The 22,421-nt window shown below is 47.1% G+C and overlaps 1 protein-coding gene across 1 annotated transcript in view; it reads left to right on the top strand.

Annotated features, from left to right (window-relative positions):
* CHD6 (chromodomain helicase DNA binding protein 6) overlaps positions 1–19,046 on the top strand; it is a 252,751-nt gene extending 233,705 nt beyond the window's left edge. The window contains exons 35-36 of the mRNA XM_042783610.1: positions 8,234–8,353; positions 18,147–19,046. Coding sequence (XP_042639544.1) covers positions 8,234–8,353; positions 18,147–19,046 — 1,020 coding nt within the window. The remainder of the gene's footprint in view (positions 1–8,233; positions 8,354–18,146) is intronic.
* The last annotated feature ends 3,375 nt before the right edge of the window (positions 19,047–22,421 follow it).

Below are 22,421 nucleotides of genomic sequence, written 5' to 3'. Positions count from 1 at the left end.
GATAGAAATGGACACTGCCATAGTCAAGGTACGGTGTATTGGATAGGCTGGTATCTTGGATAAGGCACTGTCCATGTGGGAGTGGGCAGGGGAGAAGTGGGAGGGAGGGTTTTGAAATATAGCTACCTATGCTTACCTAACCAGAAGGCTGGCGGTTCAAACCCACAAGCCACTCCTCAGAAGGAAGATGGGGCAATCTACTTCTGTAGTAATACTGCCTCGGAAACCCAAGGAGGGGTCGCTGTGAGTCAGAGCCAACTCAGTAGCACATAACAACAATAACAACATGTTTACCATGTGTTTATGACCAAAGATTCCAGCCTTGGTCTGAAAGAGAGAAAAGCTTAGTTGTGGTCATTTCCGAAAATGGAAGGTGGTAAGCAGTCCTAGCACCTTTGCTGCATTGTGGTTTGCAGGGGCTCGTACACTAGGTATGATGTCAAGGGGAACAGGAAGTACCTTGCTCTTCCCATAGAGAAGGTGCTTCAAACTGGTTAAAGTGTCAGGAACCTGAAATTTAATAGAGGTGGTTAATTTCTCAGGGACTCAACAGAAATACAAATAAATTGGATCTGCATTAAGGTTGTTGCTGGAACCGCCAAGGGAGACGCTAAAGCTGAGCAGAATGGGGTAAAGGAAGGACTTTATTATGTCAACACTTCGTTCAGTGGATTCACATCCAGAGATTGAGCCCCTGACAAAGGCCACGCTGGGCTTTTATAGGTTTCTGTTTCTAGGGTATGTGGGGTATAGGGTGATTGGTTACCTTTTAAAAGACGCAAGCCAGTGGGTATACAGAAGTGGAAAAGTGTGTGGTGGGAAGATGTGGGAAAGGGGAGGAGGAGTGCCTGTTGTGGGATTTCCACTTTTTTAAGTTTCATTTTCTTGAAACTGGATCTTTTTCTTGAAATTGGGTGTGTCCTGTCTCATTCTCCCCTTTGAGGCTCCCTCATTCTGTTTAAATTTAAAGGAGCCTCACTTTCTTCCTGGATAATTTGTTCCAGACTTTGGTTTAATGGGTTATACCTATGAAGCTGTAGTATATGTGAGGAAGTTTTCCTTTCCACCACAGTTTCGATGATTGAATTAATAGATTTCAAGGCCATAAGGAGTACACAGGGAAGGATGGTTATAAGGAGTAAAAATGGGGCTGCTGCACCTGCAATAGTTTAGAAGCTTTCAAAGTTAGTTAATTATTAAACTATTCACCTGCAGCCCATCCCTTCCACATTTGGACTGGGACATGAGTTATTTTCTTTATCCTATCTGTTATTTCCTCAATGACTTTCCGTTCATCATCTATTTTTAGACAACAGTTAGTAAAGTTAAATTTTCCACACACGCCTCCCTCTGAAACCAGTAGGTAATCCATGGCCAGTGATTTTGATATATGGCTGCTCGTACCTGTGTGTGTTGTTTGGCCAGAAGGTTAAGAGCCCAGGTTGTTTCATTGGAGATTATTTCTAACACTGCTTGTAATCTAATGATTCTGTTAAGTATATTAATTGGGGTTCGGTAATCCCAACTTCTATCCTCTGCCCATGTGGCCTGGCCATAATACTGAATAATTCTTTCAGGAGGTCATTCAGTATCTTTCCACTCTCCTATTTTCATGTTTTGCCAGGACCTGGCTGAATCGTATACAGGTATCCCAAGGATTTCTCCCTTTTGTAGGGGTAGGAGGAAGAAGGAGGGGTGGATCGTTCCTAGGGTGCAGGTACCTGTCCAACCCTGAGGGAGGTGAGCATATGCCCTCCTCCCACGGATCCAGTATAACCCATTTGGGGCCTCCCAGGCCTGGTCAGTAACTTGCGATTATAAGGAGGTTATGTTTACAAGAGGAGATCTCTCCCTGACAATTGTAATATGAATGCCATATCAGGGTTTTTATGACCTTGGACCTTGAGTGGGTTGTTTTGATACATTGTATGCACGGATCAAGGGAGGTAGAAGTAACAGGTAAGGGGGAATATGAGTAAAGTCCAAGGTATAGGGTGATGAGTTCCAGGACAGTCATTGTACCTGTGAGTGCGGGTCCTCAGGCTTTGGCTGTGCGTAGACCACTCAGCCCATGGAGTGACTGGAGCAAGGCGCTGTAGATCTGTGGTTCTCATGTTGCAGGGTCACCTTCAGAAGGTTCTGGGGGTAGATTTCGATTTCCCAGGAGTCATTAGAGTCATCAGGTACAGCCCTTTTCATTCTGGAGTGATGAATTCATGAGGTGATACCTTTAACCTTGACTGCTGTGGGGGTGGTTAGAATGACAATAAGGAGTTCCTTCCACCTGCGTTTGAGGGGGATCAGGTTCCAGTCTTTAACCCACACTTGATCCCCAGGTTAGAAAGGATGTGCAGGAGCAAAAAGACTTATAGGGAGTCTTTCCGTTACCTTTTTGGATATTAGTGTTGAAACTGTTCCCAAAGCTTTTAATTTACTGATTTCCATTTCACCTCTCTCTCTAGGGGTTCCAGGCATAGAACAGAGGAGGGGTGGGGGTCTGGCAAAAAGGATTTCATAGGGGGAATATCCTGTAGCCTTCTGCAGAGAGCACCTAATTTTTAATAATACTAAGGAAGGACTTGCAGCCAAGTTCAGTGGGTTTCCTGGCATAATTTGCTGAGTCCAGTTTTTATGGTCCTAGTCATGCATTCCACTTTGCCCGAGCTCTGGGGCCTATAGGCAGCATGTAATTTCCAATTTATGTCCAACATCTGAGCTGTTTCCTGCACCACTTCTGCCATGAGTGCTGGTACGTTGTCCGATCCCATGTACCAGGGAGGCCATCTCTCGGGATGATTTCTCACAGTAATACTTGTGTTACTTCCCTGGCTTTTTCTGAGTGGGTTGGGAAGGTCTCTACCCACCCCAAATAGGTGCACACTACTACTAGGAGATAACAGTAACCTCCACTCCTAGGTAGTTCGGTGAAATCCACAGCCAGGTTTTCAAAAGGTGCAGATCCCACAGACTGAATACCAGGGGATGGCAAGGGACCCTGGCGAGTGTTATTTTTGCAACAAGTTACACATCATTGGCTGGTCCCCTACAGTGTACTTCCTGGTCTGACAAAAGGTTTGACGGGTTAGTGTTCCAGTAGCTCCAATGATGTTAACTCACCTTTCTGTTCTTGGGGCTATGGGTTGGGTTACCACTGAGTGTTCAGCCCCTGTGCCTACTAAGAGGTCCATAACCTTTCCTCCCACTTCAACTTAGACCATGGGATGGTATGGGGGCGGGCAACCGGACCCAGTCTGTCTCAGTCCTTGAAGAGTTCCATTTCAGTGGTGCTGAATAGACCAGTCTCTTTCGGTAGCCTGGGTTTTGCCTTTTATTATTTTGCTTCTGTGGGCACTTATTTTCCCAGCGTCCTCTCTCCTTGGAATAGGCACATTGGTCTCGATCAAGGGGAGGTTTTCCTTCCCTGCTGTTTTTGCATGTGGTTTGCTTGGCTCCCTTCCCTCTGTTGTTAGGTGGACCCGGTCTGGTCTGAATGAGTGCTACTGCAATGAGGTCTGCCTTTTTCTTCATTTTCTGGTTTGCCTCGCACTTTGCTTCCTGGTCTTGGTTTATGAAGACTTTGTTTGCTACTTCCAACAGTTGGGTGGAGTTCATGCTTGTAAAGCCTTTTAGTTTCTGAAGTTTTCAGCAGATATCTCCTGCACTTTGATTCACAAAGGCAGTGTTGACCACTGTCGTTGGTTTTCCTGGCTCTCTGGGTCAAATGGAGCATAGAGTCTGTAGGCTTCTCAGAGTCTCTTGCAGAAAGAGCTGGGGCTTTCTCCTGGGCCCTGCAGGACTTCTGCTACCTTGTTGATGTTGATCGCCTCCTGACCACCTCTCTGTAGCTCCTGCAGGAGTGTTTACCAGTACGTCTCCAGGTTCCAGAGACCCTCTCTCTCATTTGGGTCCCAGTGTGGATCTTCATCTGGGAGGCATCTCTGAGCATATATCTATGTATTTATAACTCCTGCTGGGGCATTCTTTTCCTCTCAACAAGCGGCAGCTTGAAATACCTGCCTCCCTTCCTCTGTATTAAACACCGTGGGGAGGAGCTGACAGCAGTCTGCCCAGGTCAGGTTGTGGGTCTGAAAAATGGATTGTATGAGGCCTGTTAGGGCCTGGGGCTTCTCTGTGTATGGTGGGGTATGATGTTCCCAGTTGAGGAGGTCATTGGTGGTGAACGGTTGACAAACTAGGGTGTGTTGTCCCCCTTGGACATGGCCATCCAAGTCTACATAAGTGGGTGCACTTATCTCTCAGAGCAGCATTTTGCACATCTGAGGGAAGCAGTGGGGTGTATGGACTGAGGTGGAGTGGTCCAATATTGGCCCCGGCTGGAGTTGTAGGCCCCGGACTGGTGGTAGAATCTGGTGAGAGTGTGGGTGGTGTCCATGGGGGGGGGGTGCTCTCAAGGATGGATACATTGGGACATAAGGAAGGGGCACTGGCTCTTGCAGTGCCTCCTGAGGAATGGGGGGTGGGGCGCTCGAGGGTTCAGGCAAAGTAGAAGGCCATGCTTTAGTTTTCTGAGAAAACGTTTCTCGGCTAATTTGCTCCCAAAGCCAGGAGGGGAGATTTGTTACCAACTGAAGTCATGTATTTATGAATGGGAATTGTTCCAGATGGCCGGGGTCCCCAGTTACTACCGGCCAGACTCTCAGGGTAGTTTTCTTATCCAATGATCCCCCTGATGGCCATTCTACCCGGGAAGTGGGCCACTCTAATTCACAAAGGGTTCTAAGTTTCCCTAGTTGCATTTTTATTCCATAACCCTGAATGCTAAATCCTTTTTTGAAGTTTTTTAACATGATCTGAAGTGGAGTTCCTTCCTGACACTGATTCCCAACCATTGTGGCACAGGGTAGCCACAGTTGCTTTGCCGAACTCTTCCCATTCCTTTCGCGAGGATCTTTCAGGCACCTCTTAGCTTTGGCAAGTCAGTATAAGCCCCTGACCTGGAAGCCTCACTGACTTAATGGAAGTCTCATTGATTGCCCTTAGCTATATGAGATTCACCACTAGTTAGTAAAACGGCTCAACGCTTTCCAGTGCATAGAGTCTCAGCTGGCCACTCACATTCACACAAACACACATATACATACCAGCGCACCAGTACACAGACCAGTCGGTTGGCCAGTCACATTCACACACACACACAAACACACACACCAGTGCACCAGTATACATACCAGTCCCCAAAATCCTGTACTACCTGTGGGCGACCGTGGTTTCTCATTACTGATACTGAGATGATGCCCTGGGAGGTGACCAGGCTCCCCTTCTGCCTCCGGAAGGCTGATTGACTGACTGACTGTGGGGCACCCCTGTAACCTACTGCGGTTCAGACGTCCAGAAGGTGGCCATTCCTTCTCAGAGTCAGAGACGTAGCCAGCTCTCACACCAGTGCAAAGTACCCACACTGTGGCAAAAATTCCACCAGGCGCTCAGCAGGTCATTTTCCCCAGATCAAGGGCCAGCCCAGACCACCAGCTTCCTGGGGTCGACAGTAGCCATGCTACCAGTTCCTTGAGTGGCTGGGGGAGGCTGAGGTCAAAAGTTTCCCAACCAATGCACCAAAAATGTTGCTGGAGCCACCAAAGGAAATGCTAACACTGAGCAGGATGGGGTAAAGGAAGGACTTTATTTTATTGACACTTGGCTCAGTGGATTCACATCCAGCGATTGAGCCCCTAACAGAGGTCACACTGGGCTATTATAGGTTTCTGTTTCTAGGGTATGGGGTATAGGGCGACTGGTTACCTTCTAGAAGACTCAAGCCAACGGGTATACAGAAGCGCTAAAGTGTGCAGCGGGAAGACGTGGGAAAGGGGAGGAGGGGGAGTGCCTGTTAGGGGATTTCCACTCTCTAAGTTTCATTTTCTTGAAACTGGGTCATTTTCTTGAAACTGGGTGTGTCCTGTCCCAAGGTGAGCAAAGATAGCGCCATTTTTCTTTAATTTCATTGTCAGAAAAAATTGTGTTTGAATGTTAGTGCATTTGGTTTAGATTGCTTTCAGTAACTCAACAGAAAAAAAATAAGTTTACAAGTGATTCAACAAAAACAAAAATAGATTTGACCTTTTCAGATAGATAGAGTCTAAGATAAGGATTCAAGTTAGAAGGAATTTTAAAATGTTAAAATCTCTAGTGATCCTTGAGGTCTTTTATACTTTGCAGGAATATAATAAATAAAATTAGTCCATCCACAGCAACCACCCCCCAAAAAAACAGTTTTTAATTGTTGTTTGGCATAGTGCCTAAGGCATTTGACTGCTTAACCAGAAGGCTGGTGGTTCAAACCCACCAGCCACTCCTCAGAAGGAAGGTTGGGCAATCTACTTCTGTAGTAATACCACCTCGGAAACCCAAGGCAGGGTCGCTACAAGTCAAACAGACTTGAAGGCAGTGAGTTTATTGTAAGCTCCCAGAGAAATCTTTAGATGGCATAAGCTCTGCCATGTTGTGAAATTTTTCTCATGTATTCTTTTCCAATTAATCTGTTATCACCCTTTGGGGGAGGATCTGTTCTTAATTACTACTATGACAGTTTTCCTTCAAAACATCTTGCTGAACATGGTGGCACTGAGGAAGAGAGGAAGACAGAGAGAGTGCATGGGAAGTACAGACAACAAAGATGAACCCTTTTGCACATACAGTACTGTGTTATCAGTGAAGGCAAACATTGATATATGGCTGGATAGATGGGTGGACAGGCTAAACTATTAGGCATCTCTATTTGGGGGAAGTGTACCCAAGACCATGTACAAGGTTGGCAGAGAATGTTTCTCCAAGTGGATTTGTATGTTCTATAAGAATTCCCAGGTATATAGTAGAGCTGACAAGGGGCAAGGTTGTAGTCACTTCTTGGCCACAGCCAGCTACCCAGAAGGAGCGAGTAGTTGGACCTGTGGGCTCGGGACCATAGTCGCAGGGGACATCAAGCTCAGTTGTCATAACATACCACCCAAAACATTTTTCCACATCCTACTGTGGCAAATAGTGACTGGGATCTTAAAAGCTTGCAAGTAGTCATCTAGATACAACGATGGGTCTCTCCCCATCCAAAGCAAAGAAGAATGAAGAAAACCAAAGACACATGGAAACAATTAGTTTAAGTGACTGGTACACCATGTGATCCTCAGCGTATATGACTATGAGACCAGAAGAACTAGATGGTGCCTAGCTACCACTGTCAACCACTCAAAGGGGGATCTCTGTAGGAGATCCTGGATGGAGTGGGAAAACAATGCAGAACAAAACTCAAAATCATTAAAAAGAAAGAAAAAAAAAAGGAGGACCAGGTAGGACCAGGTTTGCTGGTCTGATAGAGCCTGATGGAACCACTGAGACTCTGGCCCCTAGCTGCCTTTCAAGTCTGGAATTAAACCTCCTCCTGTGGCTTCCAGCCAAACAAAAGACAGACATATGAGCTGAACATTTACATTAGGTAGATATATTCCTTGGAGAAATCACTCAAAGGAGAATAGAAGAACTGTGTATGCACAGGGAGACAGCTTGGGGGCAGGAGTTCATGGGAGGGAAGGACACAGGGAAGAGGTAACTATGGAGAGGAAGTGGGAGGGGAGCTGTTGCATTGTGGAAAATTGTAGTCAGTGTCATGAGACAAAGTATATGTGAGCTGCTGTGTAGAAAGTGAATTTGCTCTGTAAACTTTCACCGAAATCACAATAAAAATTAAAAAAAAAAATTACTGAAACCTGAGCCTTGAAGACATGCTGATGTCTTTTCTTAGTTTTTCTTTGCTCATTTGCTCATCTCCCCTACTACTATGTCTTTCCTGGGTACATCTCTCTAATAAGATACACAGAGAGCTCACAAGGAAAGGGTGCACACCTTCCAGAGACAAAGCCAACCAAAGAGGTGGCAGTACAGAGAGAATCAGAGGAAATGATTGTGAGGCAAAGACTAGGGAGTAAGCAGCACCCTGGGAAACTGGTGGCTCAGCTTGTTGGTCTGCTCTGGAGGCGGCCCACAAGGCCAGCACAGCCATCTGGGTGGCCTGAGCCCATTGGCCACCTGTTTTCCAGCTTGCTACAAGAGCATTGTTGCTTCAAGCGAGAGAGCTTAGTTGAGGCCCAAGTGACTGTTGCCTCCAACCTGATCTAACCAAGTTCCTGTGCAGAGTGAGAAAAGAGCAAAGCAGCTGAAAAGCATCGCACTCCTCAGAAGCCTGTAGCAGAACTTGTAATACTGGTTTCCATTTGCCTTCTAGAATTTTTCAGAGAAACCAAAGCAGAGGAGGCCACGTTGTAAGGAACCTGGAAAATTAGACATCAGCTCTCTGAGTGGAGAAGAGCGGGTTCCTGCTGTCCCCAAGGAGCCAGGACCAAGGGTAAGAAACGGGTGAGAGTATGGAGCTCTGCATTACTTAAGAACGGTAGTGTCCCTGCTGAGCCAAGCCTTGCCGACTAAGGTGGTAAGGTAAGCATAGGCTTGCTTGTGCTTACCTGCTAATCTATAGGGAACAGATGTGGTGAACCTCATGTGAAACTGTTCCCTACAAATTAGTAAGTAAGCCCATGTCTACTTGGCGTGCTGATTACTGTGTCCCTTCAGGGGCTAAATTTGAAGAGAGGCTTTGCTTCTGCAGGAAGGTGCTGTTGTGGGCCTCGGAGAGAAAGATGACAGCCATACTTAGCTAGGAGCAGAATCTTTGATGTGAAAAAACATGAAACTGTTTGCTACAGATCAGGAACTAAGCACAAGTAAGCCCATGCTTACCTGCTGACACTGCTGTGAACTAGAGAAGCTTCAGCTGGGAGGTAGGTAGCCGGGCCACATTCACCAGGAGGCCTGCTCAGGAAGAAATAAGGGTGTTTCTGAGCCACAAAGTGACTTCCTATGCCCGTTCGTTTTCAACCCTTACACCAGAACTGTTCCTACTTAAACCATTCCTAAAGCTTGATATTTTTTTCCCCCTATTTGTAGCAAGTTACAAGGGGAAAGAAGCCCTAACCCTGCCAGGAGTCTGTTTCCAATGTTTAACAAACTTCATTATTGGAAATTTTCATTTTCTAATCTAAGTTTTCCTGGCTGCTATTGGAAACATTTCCTCTAGTGTATCGTCACAGGCAGTGAAAAACAGCTGACTCCGAGCACTGCCTTTTTCCTATTATAGAATCATAGGACTGGAAGGAACTTCAAAGACATCTGCAAAATACTTGTAGTGTAACAAATCTGAGTTAATTATAGTTTACAGATGAGTGCAAATTTGGACTAGAAAAGTCACAACCTCTAGGGGGCGATAATAACATTTCAACTTGAACGTGTGCTGAGCTTGGGCAAATTAGTATGTAAATGTCCTTTTTAACCTCCTAAAAAGTGCATTCTCCCCAGATAGGGAGCTTCTCTTTCCAGATTGTTCCATGAACTTTGATGCTTTCCTGAATATCTTCTTTCTGGTATTCTGCCTGCTGCCAGCTTTCCTTGGGTGTATTGATTCCCTTCTTAGTGGGTTTGCCTCATTGTGATTCCTTTTTGGCTTCAAAAGACCACCCACCCTCGTCATTTCCTCCTCTTTGTGCAGAAAGAACTTATTAATGTTCTTTAGAAACTTGGTACCTGGATTATTTTCTAGCAGTGCTCTCCTCTCCATCCACTGCACAGCCCCTCTGCTGGGGAGACCCGTCCCCTGGGTGGGCTGCTTACTGCAAAGCCTGTCACGTGGGAAATGCTGCCTTTTTTCCTCCTCTCTCGCATTATGCTCACGAAATGTGTTAGCAGCTTTCTCTGTAGTCCGTCCTTGTGCTGTGCAAGGCGGTTCTGCTTCAGCTTTTGTCCCTCTGTCCTTCCCCAGCCCCTTGACTGTGCTGCCTCACATTCTTCTTTTCTCTTTGCCCACAGGGTCTGTTTAAGTTCTTGCTTTGTTAGTCTCTGAGCTGTTGGGCATTTAAAAAAAAAAAAAAAATCACGTGGTTTCCCCCTTGGCTTTCTCATTGCTTTCTGCATGTCTAACAGTTTCCCTCGTGTTCTCTGGAAATTCGTGTTCCGCACTCCCTGCATATGCTGAGCCCTTGCCAGAGAACCCATTTCTAAGCCATTCTTGTAAGCCAGCCTCTTACCAAAGATGCACTTTCCCTTCTTTATTAAATAAACACTGGCCCTGCCTCGGAGGCCCTTTTCCTGCAGTAAGCCTGTTGCCTTGGCAAATAGGAATCACTTGTCAACAGACAGAGCTTCTCGGCCCACTCAGTGGTGGAAGGGCTACCAGAGCCTGATGGCATTGCTGCCCTCAGCTCCATGTGCCCACATACTCATCCCAGGACAGGAGCCCACAAGGATGTGCACTGCTCTTTCCACCACCTATTTTCTTCCCCTTAGAAACTCTTCCCTTTCTTCTAGGAACAAATTGAAATCTCACGTGGAACTTGTTCCTTCAAGCTCACAGGTCCCTTCTGCTAAGTGTGCCGTGTTTTGGTTGAGTGAGTTCCACAGACTTAGCCTAATGCACTGGCTGTACATAAGGCCATGGAAGTAAGCTTTTGAAATGTCTGATCCATACTGCTTGCTCGTTAAAGATATACACACATACAATTAATATGTTTTCTATATGTAGATTAAATTTTTGTTTTTTAATATGTGTATGTATAGAGTTTTTGTCTCTATACATACACATATTAAGGTTGTATACATATTAAGGTTGCTCAGGTTTTGCTGAGCAACCTGACAGTGAATTGGCAAGGTGCCACATCACCCCTACATCCCTGAGAAGGATGTTTTCCTGCGTAACCATCACCTCTGTCGCACGTCGTTTGCCAGCACTTACTGCTTGCTGTCGAGTCAGTTCCTCCTTATGTCATAGCAGTCCCGTGTATGAGTGAGCCGAACGTTACCCATTCGCACCCCATCACCACACTGGTTGTTGCCCATTGTTGCGGCCCGTGTGTGTTCTGCTGTGTCCTTGGGTTCTCATGGGCTGATTTTCAGAAGCAATCTACAGGCCTTTCTTTCTGGTCTTACTCTGGAGGCTCCACTGAAGCCTGTTCGCCGCGGGGACCTTGCTGGTGTTGCAAAAACGAATGGCATAGCTTTCAGCATCGCAGCAACGCACAGGCCGCCACAGGACAAGAGACTGACAGATGGGCAGTAACTGTCACATGTGTCCATGTTAGGAACTTTTAATATCTAATATCTAGCCCATATTCCTATTTCCCCAGTTGTCCCAAGAATGTCTTAAAGTTGGGCTTTGTTTCTATTTTTAGATTTTTTTAAATTAGAATCTACACATTACTTTGGGTTGCTAGGCCCCCTCACTCAGTGACTGTTTATTGGATGAGCCTACTCACCTTCCTGGGTGGAGAAAGGAAACTCTGGTCACCACACTTCCGCTTGTACCTCTACCCAGGAGTTGAGTTGTAGAGTTGGAAATACTGGAAATATGCAGGCTTGGAGTCAAGAGCTTCTTCTTGGGTTGCAGTGCCCCTGTGACCCTCTGGGAGCCCTTCTCCACGATTGTTCCGTCTGAGTCTCCCTTTCCTTGCTCTCTGCCCTCCCCCCAGGCCTCCCCTGGAAGAGGAAGCAGGATTGCTCCCAGGGTATAATTACCAGGAGGGTGGGCTGCCAGAGCCCAGCTTGGCGCTGTGTGTGGTCCCAGAGCTGCTGGGAGGGGCACCTGAGGAGAGTGGGCAACAGCTGGCTCACTAGAGTGACGCCCTCCCACAGGAAGCGGTTGAAGCAGACTTCCTTTGCCGGCACTCTTCCTGCTTTGCTGTAGATGGAGGGCTCTTCCCTCCCCCCCGTCCCCGGGGGCCCTTTATGCTGCTGCTCTCCAGATCTGAGGGAGAGAAGAAGACCAGTTTGTGCCTTCTTGGCAAGTTCCTATTTCTGAAAGGGCCCGGCATTCCTCTGACATATGTAGTTCTCAGCCAGGGCAAGGCAGGGACAGTCTGGTGTATCCTGATGCCTGAGGAATTCTGCTTGCACCTAGGAGGCTGGTCCACGGGGCCAGAGGTGGTACAGGGTGCAGGCTGGTCCTGAGTGAGTGGCCCTGGTCAGGAGCTCTGGCTCTGCGCTGTCACTCTGGTAACCCAAAGTCAAGCACGTTCAAGGAAGTCCGACTTAGAGCAGTAAATTGTTTGACAGTAAAGTGGAGGCAATTGGGTTGGTTATCTTCCCAGCAAAAAGATGTCTAAGACTAAACATGCCCCTCGTACCCAAGAGTATAGATATGAAGGAAATGTTTGTGGGTGAAAAGAAAAAGACATCCCCCGGCACCTTTCTCTGGCTCTGAATGTGGGCAGGATGCGAGGAAGAGGGCTCAGAAAAGTCTTTGGTCCACTTGTGGTTACCAAGGCCCTGGGTTGAGGTGTGCCCAGCAAGGACCAGAGACTACAAGGTATAGGCAGTGGCCAGCCCAAAATGAGGCGATTTTCACTGAAGAGCTTAAGACAGACTGTGAGAAATTATGCTTTAACAGGCCCCAGTCTTCTCTTTAGAAGCAGGAACCAGCCGGACTTCTTCCTTGGTGATCAGTCCCAGAGCCAGAGAGGGCAGTTCTGCCAGCGTACTCCAGGACACATCAGCCTGGCAGACTGCAGGTGCTGGCCACGTGTGAGAGCAAGAGGGGGCTGCTGGGTAGTGCGGGGTGGGGATGGACAGAGCCCTGGGTTCTAGTCCTGCTCTGCCCTGCCCTTCTCTAGGATTCAGTGCCTCTATTTGTAAAAAAGAAGCCCAACATGACATTTTCTGAGGTTTCTCCCAGTTCTGTGGTTCTAAACCAGAGCTTTTTGAAATTTCATAGTTTTCTCCTCAATCAAACCTAAAATTGGCCATCATAAAGCTTTTCTGCCTTTGACTAACTGATTTTTCTTGAATATTCTTTGGGAAATTGAAGGACCGATGTAGGATTTCAAAAATAACATTTCTGGGGATTCAGGCATATTCAGCATACATTTTCACGTGTGCAAAAAGGGCAAGGAGGCCACATGTTCTGACCTCCTCTAATCTTACAAGAGGAAGACAGGATTACCAGCAGTAACCCAAGGCCTATTCCTACAAGGCCAGACATGCTGCCTCCCTCCAGCCCTTTCACCAACCGTTCCTCCCAAAGCACCATCACCTCTCTCCTGGGTTCGATAGTTCGCCGCAGTGGTCACACAGAGCTCACGGATTACAAGGTTTATTAGGGAAGCACCAGGCTACAACTCAAGTTCAGGAAGAACGCTCAGTCTTTCTCCCAGCCCACCATCCCTCAGCCGACAGTCTCTCACAGTCTCTTTCCAGCAGTGCTGGTCCCTCGGTGTCTCACTCAGCAATGCGTGTCTCTTGCGTCTCTTTCCCAGCAGCACGTGTCTCTTTCAGGGGTGCGTGTCTCTTTCAGCAGCACGTCTTCCTCAACCAGCAGTCAGAGAGAGTTCTGCCTCCAGGAGGCCTCCTTTTGAGCCCGGCAGAGTGGCCAAACTAGCCAATCACAGCATCAGAACTCTAAGCACGTGAGAGAGTGGGCACCTCTCAGAACATTGTGTTGTGCCACGCCCAACAGAAATAACCCGGGTGGATAACATTTACAAGCAGGAGCTCCTCGGTTGCTCATTCCACCACTGAGTTTACAATGACTTATGGGTAGAAAAGCCATACAAAGTAATTTACTACACCGCAACGTGTCTATGAATCCAGTTTCATTCGGTACAAGAATCAAATAAGATGACGTTGTTTTCCTGGTATACTGTGGTACCATCAGTGAGGGAGTTGACAAGTGCATCCTTTGAGGAAGTATGCTACTGCAGGTGGAGGGGCTGACCAGCTGAGCATTCAGAGAGGTGGTGTGTCACCCCTGTGTCCTACCAGCTCCGTGCTGCAGCCCTCACAGGCTCAAGAGCTCATGATAATAGGAGACCCTGTGTCACTGCCTGAGAGAAATCTAGATCAAGGAGGGTTGCCGAACCACCCTCCTGCCCTGCCCTGTCTCCTGAGTTAGGTAATAAGGGTGTCTCAACTGGAGTGCTGGACTGCTCTTGCCTCCTCTTTGCCTCAGGAGGGAAAGGGATGAAAAATTTCACACATCAAGGAGTGATTTCTTGGGGTTGAGGAAAGGAGTCATTGTATAGTAACCATTAGGCTTGACATTCTGAAACCATTTTAGAGAAAAGGAGAAACCATCTGCTTTGGATGAAACCAGGAGCTCTGAACTCAGCTGAATCTATGTCCAAATATCTGGGCCACTGAGTATCTGTGACCTTGAATGGGTTAGTTACGTCTTTTTAAAATGGGTATAGGAGCTCTGGTAGCATAGTGGCTAAGGCACTTGACTGCTAACCAGAAGGCTGGCAGTTCAAACCCACCAGCCACTCCTCGGAAGGAAGGTGGGGCAATGTACTTCCGTAGTGATACTGCCTCGGAAACCCAAGGAGGGGTCGCTATGAGTCGGGTCCAACTCCACGGCACATAACAACAACAACAAAATGGGTATGGTAATAGCTGACTCCACAGGCTTGATGTGATGATTAAATGAGATTATGCAGTTATGTTGTTGTTGTGAGGTGCCATCCAGTCAGTTGTGACTCACAGCAACCCTATGTACAACAGAACAAGACACTGCCCAGTCCTGCACCGTCCTCACAATCATTGCTATGTGTGAGCCCATTGTTGCAGTCACTGGGTCAGTCCATCTCATTGAGGGTCTTCCTCTTTTTCACTGGCCCTCTACTTTACCAAGCCTGCCATCCTTCTCCAGGGACTGGTCCCTCCTGAGAACATGTCCAGGATATGTGAGACACAGTCTCACCATCCTTCTAAGAAGCATTCTGGCTGTCCTCCTTCCAAGACAGATTTGTTCATTCAGCTGACACTCCTTAGTGTATTTAATGTTCTTCACTAACACCGTAATTCAAAGGCATCAGTTCTTTGCTCTTCCTTACTCATTGTCCAGTTTTCACATGCATATGAGGCAACTGAAAATACCACGACCTGAGTCTGGCTCACCTTAGTCCTCAGAGTAACATCTTTGCTCATTAACAGTTTAAAGAGGGCTTTTGCAGCAGATTTGCCCAATGTAACACATCGTTTGGTTTCTTAACTGCTGCCTCCATGGCTACTGATTGTGGATCCAGGTAAAATGAAATTCCTGACAACTTCTTTCTTCGCCCATTTATGATGATGGTGTTTATTGGTTCAGTTGTGAGGAGAGCTCTGAGCATGGTGCCTGACTCATAGCAAATGTTTACTACATGACGCCTGTCTTTACTCCTGCTGCTCTTCCTATTGTCACTACCACCTTCCTTGCCACCACTAATAGCCAGTGCCATTGCTGCTTGCAGCCCTCACTGCCGTGGGGGAATCCTCGCATCCCAGCTGCTGCTACCTGGAGCCCGCTCCACATGAGACAAAAGTTACATCACGAGCTGTGAGGTCAGTGCGTCTGCTCGCGGCTCACTGGGAACCCAAGGCCAGTGTCACCAGCTAGCCCTTCCATTACTGCTGCCCCTTAAGCAAGGATCTGTTGGGTTTCCTAAGGATCTTCTTTAATAGTCGTGGGAGAAGAGTGGCAGTGAAACGAATGGGAAATGCCAGAGATACTGAACTAAAGTTCAAAGGAGGCGTCCTTGGGAAGGTTGCAAATAGAATCCCTAACTGTTCCAAGGCCTGGTCACTGATCCCAGCCCTTAGGTATCTTCAGCTTCTCTGACTTCTTCCTCCATATTCTCCAGGACTCCTAACTCTAAAATAAAGAGTTGCCCTGACCCTTCTGGGGTCTCTTTGTGAAACCTGTACTTCTTTTCCTGTGAGCCTTAAAGACAAGGAGGCTGTGGTCTGGCTGAGCTTGGTGGCTTCCCAGATCCCTACTTCCCATCACTCCAGCCTCTTCCGGGAAGGGAGACTCCAGAGAAGGGGCAGATGCAGCTGGGGGAGAAGTGGGGCCCTCTCTAGCTTTGGCGGCCCAGTAGCCTCACCAATGAGCTCTCACCTCACGGTGCTCAGCAGTGGCCCTGCTGGCTACATCCTCCAGGTGCTGCCACCTCTGTGTTCCAGCCATGATGACATCCTGTGTCTTCAGTGCAAATCCAGTGTTGAAAGACCCATCAAGGCCACTTTAATCTCACCATGGCTGTGATCAAGGAGAAAAGGTGGTAAAATAATGCCCACTGTGTAACAGTAACTGTGACAGGCAGAGCCTGGAAAGCCAGAGCTGCTTCACTTCAGTGTGGTCTGGAAAGGGACCCAAAGAGAATTTCTTCTCTGGGGAAAGGAAAAAAAAAAAATCCTCTGTACAATAAAGACTGGGACTGCTCAAGCACGGGAGTATAATTTGATTTTCTTATATGTGTGCATGTATTACCTTGATAAAAAAAAGTAATTTTAAATAAACGATAGCAATGAGAAGGGGTGGAAAGCAGTAGTAGCAAGAGAAGAAAATGCACGGGGCATCTGGAGCTAGGGACATGGACATTTCGGGCACCAAATCCTGAATGAAATTTCTGTTTCTGTAGAGAAAACATTTCTTCTTTCTCTGGGGATTATCCCATGATTTCTGAAACATGTTCAGAGTTAGAGACATCAGAGTGGCAAGATTTAATTCTCTCTGTCCACCACTAGAGTTAAACACCAAGCTCCCAGAGAGCACAAGACACGTGTATCTGGTTCTGGGCTGTGTCCTCGTACCAGACAGAGTGGAGTGGAGCCCCTGTCACAGGCAGCAGGGCTGGAGCCACGCCACCGTGCTGCTGTGGCTCGCTAACATTTTTAAAGACGGCAGTCATCCTGTGTAATGGTTCAGTATTAAAATGTGTAAAACAGACGACCTTACACAAGCATAGTTGTGCGTCCCAGGCGTAATCACAGTTTAATCCACGTGCAGCAGAAGTGCTCCACACTAGAACTTTTGCTAATGAAGAAAGTTGGAGATCTTTCCCTTAAAGGAAACCAGAACATCACTTACTTTGACAGCATTTCCCCAACAATGTTCAAGAACTCCTCCATCTACTCAGCAGGCATGTATGGGTCCTGTCTCAGTTCTCTAGTGCCGCTGTAACAGACATACCACAAATAGATGGCTCTAACAAACAGCTCTTTATTCTCTTACAGTTTAGGAGGCTAGAAGCCCAAATTTAGTGCCAGCTCTAGGGGCTGGGTGAAGGCCCCTTGACCCTGGCCTTCAGCCCTGCCTCTTGTTCCAGGCCCACTAGAGCTAGAGGTGTCTCCTAGCTCAGGCAGCTAACTACAGGCTGCTGAGGCTGATGATCTCAAGATGGGCAAATAAAATGACACAATCCCAAGATCAGCAGGGAACAAGAGGCCACACTGCTTATGAAGACTCAGCCATATGCACAATCCAAATGTGCCAAAAGCCAGAGACCTTCCTCAAAGCTTCTCCTCATACACTGGAAGCAGGTCACACCCCAAAGGCACCTACTCAGCTGCTCACAGCACGTTCCACCGTGGAGGTGATAACAGTCTCATCGTGCGGAATAACTACATCCAGCTGCCCAGCCACTCCAAACCATGGCCCAGCCAGTTGACACACAGCCTTAACTACCATAGGTCCTGTTGCATACCAGAGCCTCTGCCGTCCAGGAGTTCATGGCCTGGGTGGAGGGACACACACAATCGAAGTGTCCCTTTTAAAAGTGAGCACGTCTTGCTGCATGTCAGGTAGTGTGCTAAAACACTGCACTTTCAGTAGCCCTAGAAAATAGGTATTACCCTATTTTACAGAAACTCCAAGAGGTTAACTGACATGGCCCAAGTCCTACAACCAGGGTGTTGTAGATCAGGGTATAAACTCAGGTCTGTCTGACTCCAAAGCCCTACCTGACACGTTCTGCTTGTTGCTTCAGTTAAAAAATTCCTTCCTTTGTCATGGGAAAAATGATTGGTGGGGTCTGGGAAAGCATCTCGACTAAACCTAGACGTCTTTCGTACCTGTCTTCAGCTCTCAGCATTCTGACAGGCTCTCCACAGGGCAGACACCACCTTTGCCCAGTGAGCATGTTGATGACGGGCACAGTGGCTGTGCCAGTGCCATCAAGTGCTCTCAGCCTCTGGGCAAGTGGGCAGGAGGCACGCTTGCCTTGGGACCCTTCGTGGAGCTGTGCACAGGATAGACTGATGCAGCGCTCCGGGCATTAGCCCAGGCAGTTGCCTGCCATCCAGTAACCTTTGGCATCTTGTGTTTCTTTGTCCGTTTTCAGGGGTTTCTCCCAGAAAACAAGTTCAATCACACAGTGACTGAGGCTGTTCTTCGAGACGCAGGCCCCCGCAGGAGGGGGAGACGGCCTCGGAGTGAGCTCCTGAAAACTCCCCCCATGGTGACAGACTCTCCCTCCGGAATGGGGCCGCTGTTCATGAACGGACTGATCGCAGGGATGGACCTGGTAGGACTTCAGAACATGAGAAGCATGCCAGGCATCCCGCTCACTGGGCTTGTTGGGTTTCCGGCTGGCTTTGCCACCACAATGCCTACAGGCGAAGATGTCAAAAGCACCTTGAGCATGCTGCCCATGATGCTGCCGGGGATGGCCACAGTGCCCCAGATGTTTGGTGTTGGGGGGCTCCTCAACACGCCCATGACGACTACCTGCACTTCAACTGCTCCAGCATCTTTATCAAGCACAACGAAAAGTGGTACGTCAGTGACCGAAAAGACTGCAGAAGACAAGCCAAGTAGCCGTGATGTAAAATCGGATACTTTAGCTGACGACAAGCCTGGTCCTAGTCCGTTTTCTGATCAGTCTGAACCTGCAATAACTACTAGTAGTCCTGTGGCTTTTAACCCATTTCTCATCCCAGGAGTGTCTCCTGGACTCATTTACCCATCCATGTTTCTCTCCCCTGGCATGGGCATGGCTCTGCCTGCCATGCAGCAGGCCAGACACTCTGATATCATAGGTCTAGAAAGCCAGAAGAGGAAGAAGAAGAAAACTAAAGGGGACAACCCACACCCCACCCCAGAGCCTGCTCCCGGGTCTGAAAGGGGGCCCGGCGGCAGCCAGAACTGCACCGAAGCCAGTGCCCCTCTGGCCCCAGACAGAGAACATGTGGCACAGGCTGGGGACGGGAGACCCAAAGACTCCAGCAATGACACCAACTAGAACTTTTTTCATTGGGAAAATTATTGTGACTTGTAAGTTTCTTATCCCATAAAGGTTTGTTATTTCCCTCACTTCACCTTCATAAGAACCTGTGTTTCCATAAGTAATATTACCGACCTAATTGCCTGTCTGAGAACTATGGTAACAGATGTCAGTAGTTGCAGGGTCTTGCCACTTCATTAGATAAGTGTCGTCTGCCTAGTCTAGGAGGCACAGAACTCTCATTCTGTTATCCAGTTGTTCATTCCAGCAATCGTAGTCAATACAGTACTTGGTGGCACGCCCTACCCCCTTCTCTTCCAAGTTCCCCACTTCTCTGAGGACAAATGGCAAAGGAAGCTGTCTGGGGACTTCACCATTGAAGGGCTGAGGACAGCGACGCAGAGTAGCTCTTCCCGCTGTGGGCTGTGTTGGATGGGAACACTGGCACCAGGGAACCACAAAGCACAGAAAAGGGAAGTGCCGGCATGCAGCTTTGAGTTGAAACATTTCCCTATTTTACCATGATTACTAAATGAGTAGTGTAGACAGAGTATATAACTATTGGTTGAAAATACATATATTCATTTCTTTATTAAAAAAAAAAAACTTTACTGGTAGTAATATAATTTGCCCCTTCATGGTTTTTCAGACACCTGCAGCAAGACAAAATACTGACTAGACATTATTTTGTATGTATGTATCACTCTCTCCCTCCTCCCCCAAGTTCAGAGATGGTTCTCAATCTGAGAAAGGGTTATGCACCTGGAGTCACGGCCGGCACCAGGCGGTGGACAGAGGGGCTGGCGCTCCGCAGGGCCACGTGCTTCGCGAGCCCACGACTCCTGTCTCCTCACCACCTTCTCCTCCCATTTCTGTAGTCACTACATTTGTCTCTCCATGTTTGAAGAACACGGGGGCCTGAGGAGCTTTTGTTTTGCATTTTCTTCACAGAAAACAGTGCTCTTTCTAAAGCCTGCAAGAAAACAGTCACTCCCCACTCTGACACTTGCCAGGTCCTCCTGTCGAGGTTGTTTGAGGTCGTCCAATCGTGTGCACCATCTTTACAATATGACTGTGAACATGTTTGCTTCTCACTGTTACTTCTCTATTCTGTTTATGTTTTACAGTTGGACCCAAGTTCCAGATTATCAAGTTAGTAGAGCCTGTGTTGCAAATTAACACTATTTTCTGCCCTCCTCAGCGTCTCCATGTTTAGGAACCTAGCTGGGAAGAACCTGCTCAAGCAGCCCTTGTTCCCATTTTCTTTTGCCCACCCGTTCATTTCACATCCCTTCCCATGGTCTTATTCATCGTCAGTAGTTTATACTCGGAGACTTGAAATAAGCTCGTGACTCACTACTCCGGAGGCGCAGGTCTGTGCAGGGCGGTTGGAAATGTCAGAAGTGCCACTAGTACCGGTTTCACGTTTTGTTGTCACAATTTACTGTATTTTTTACTTTTTCTGTTACAGTTTTTGCTAATTTATCAGAAGGTCCAAAAGTTTGACATAACTATTTCAGTTTGCATTATTTATTTATGATGCTTTTGTCATTGTCTTTTATACATTTGGGATTATAAATTATGTAAATGTTAAAATGAGCATCTCAAAGAAGTCTGTTCAATCATGACCGGAAAAAAAAAAAGAAAAGAAAGAAATCAGATGTGTTTGCAGAAAGTGGAGTCCCAGTTTTATGAATCAGAGACATAAACCAGAAATTCTATAACTGACCATATAGGAAAGAGTCCAGCAGTTGAACAAATTTGTTTAATGATATCCTTGTAGCATAGAGGGTCTCTAATGCTGACAACAGATTTCTTAGAAGTGCTGCTATCTCTATTTAACTAACATTTTGTTCAGTTTTGCCTCCAGTGGAAGCGGAAAGGGTTTTTTCAGCTGTTAAATCCTAAAAATCAATATAATTTATTTATGTAAAAAAAAAAAATCACTCAATCGATATATTTTTGAACCTTTTAAGTACTAATTTTCTTTTTATCAAGTAGAAAAAGAAATGTATTTGCCCTAAATCCTTAAAATACAAATGCTATAAAAATTCATGTATCTTGAAAGCCTTACTGCAAATGAGTATTATAGACATCCAGCGGAGTCTGGGGTTTTCTTTGTTGTTGTCGTTGTTGTTGTTGTCACTGTTTTGTATGGAAAAACTGCTTTCCCCAGGTTTCACTTACAGTCTTCAGTAGGTCACAGGGTTCAATATGAATTTGATTTAAAAACCCACCAGCATGCTCAATCCCTTGTTAATATCTTATCAAACCTGTATGTTAACTCTCTGGGTGTTTAGGCTTATATTTGACTGCTATTGTGACCCTGTTTGCAAAATGAAAATGACACTATGTGGATTATTTGCTCTGTAAGGCATAAGTGCTTCTTATGATTATTTTGACATTTCCAAGAGCAAAAGCCAAATTTAAACTCTCTTCAGCAGACTTAAGCCTTTTCATCTAATTCCATGTCACTCACAGCCATACCTTTTCTCGATCATCCTTCACTCCATGTCTTACATAATAAATTGTCTGTGGTCTTGATCCTGGATTTGAAACAAACAAACAAAAAAAACTTAGAAGTCTGATTTGTGTGTGAGGCACATTCAGTGGCACCTGGCTGCCTCTTGCTATGGGGGCATTCTGTTAATGCACTGTGTGCCCATGGGAAGCCACTCTTTCCTCGGTGCCCAATTTGTGCTGAGCACCCAGTGAAGGCCTGTTAAATACTCATTCACGAAGGCCAACTCGGTGACTCCCTGCCTGTTTCTGGCCAAGAACACCTGGTTCAAGCAGATGCCGGAAGGCACTAGCAGCGCAGCACCCACTTGCCCAGCCCCCCAGCCTGAAGGCACTCAGCTGAGGCCTCGTCAGCGCCACTTCCTTAAGCCACGTGCTCCGAGCCCCACCTCAGATCACACACCTGGGACTTCAGGGGGAGCTAGACTTTCTGTGGGTTGGAATAGATGTGTAAAAACGGAAGAGAAGTTTTAAGGCTTTTTAAGAACTCTGAACCTTAGCTTTGAGAAGCATCACTACTCAAGCCCCAGCAGAACTGGGTCAGAAGTGTTCAGTGAAGCTGTAGGAAAATATGCTGAGCCTTGTGCAAGACTGAGCAGAAAACCTACCCAGCCTCACCCCTTGTCAGTCCCTCTAGCAGCTGGCGCCTACTGTGTGCCAGTGGGTGGGTGGGTGGCCTGAGGATGGATGCACTTGGAGACGAACAGGTGGGGGACTGCTACAGGAAGTCCTGCAACAGTTTCTCAAGAATTTGTTCCAGGCTTTACATCACCAATTGAGACTTAAGGAGCTTTGGTGGCACCGTGGTTAAAGCACTCTGCTGCCAACGTAACGGTTGGCAGTTTGAACCCACCAGCCACTTCATGGGAGAAA

The sequence above is a fragment of the Orycteropus afer genome, unplaced genomic scaffold (assembly GCF_000298275.1).
Source record: "Orycteropus afer afer isolate SDZICR_OR568_19922 unplaced genomic scaffold, OryAfe1.0 scaffold00020, whole genome shotgun sequence".
NCBI lineage: Eukaryota > Metazoa > Chordata > Mammalia > Tubulidentata > Orycteropodidae > Orycteropus > Orycteropus afer.
Note: the sequence above shows the minus strand (reverse complement) of the source record. Positions and strands in the feature narration are given on the sequence as shown.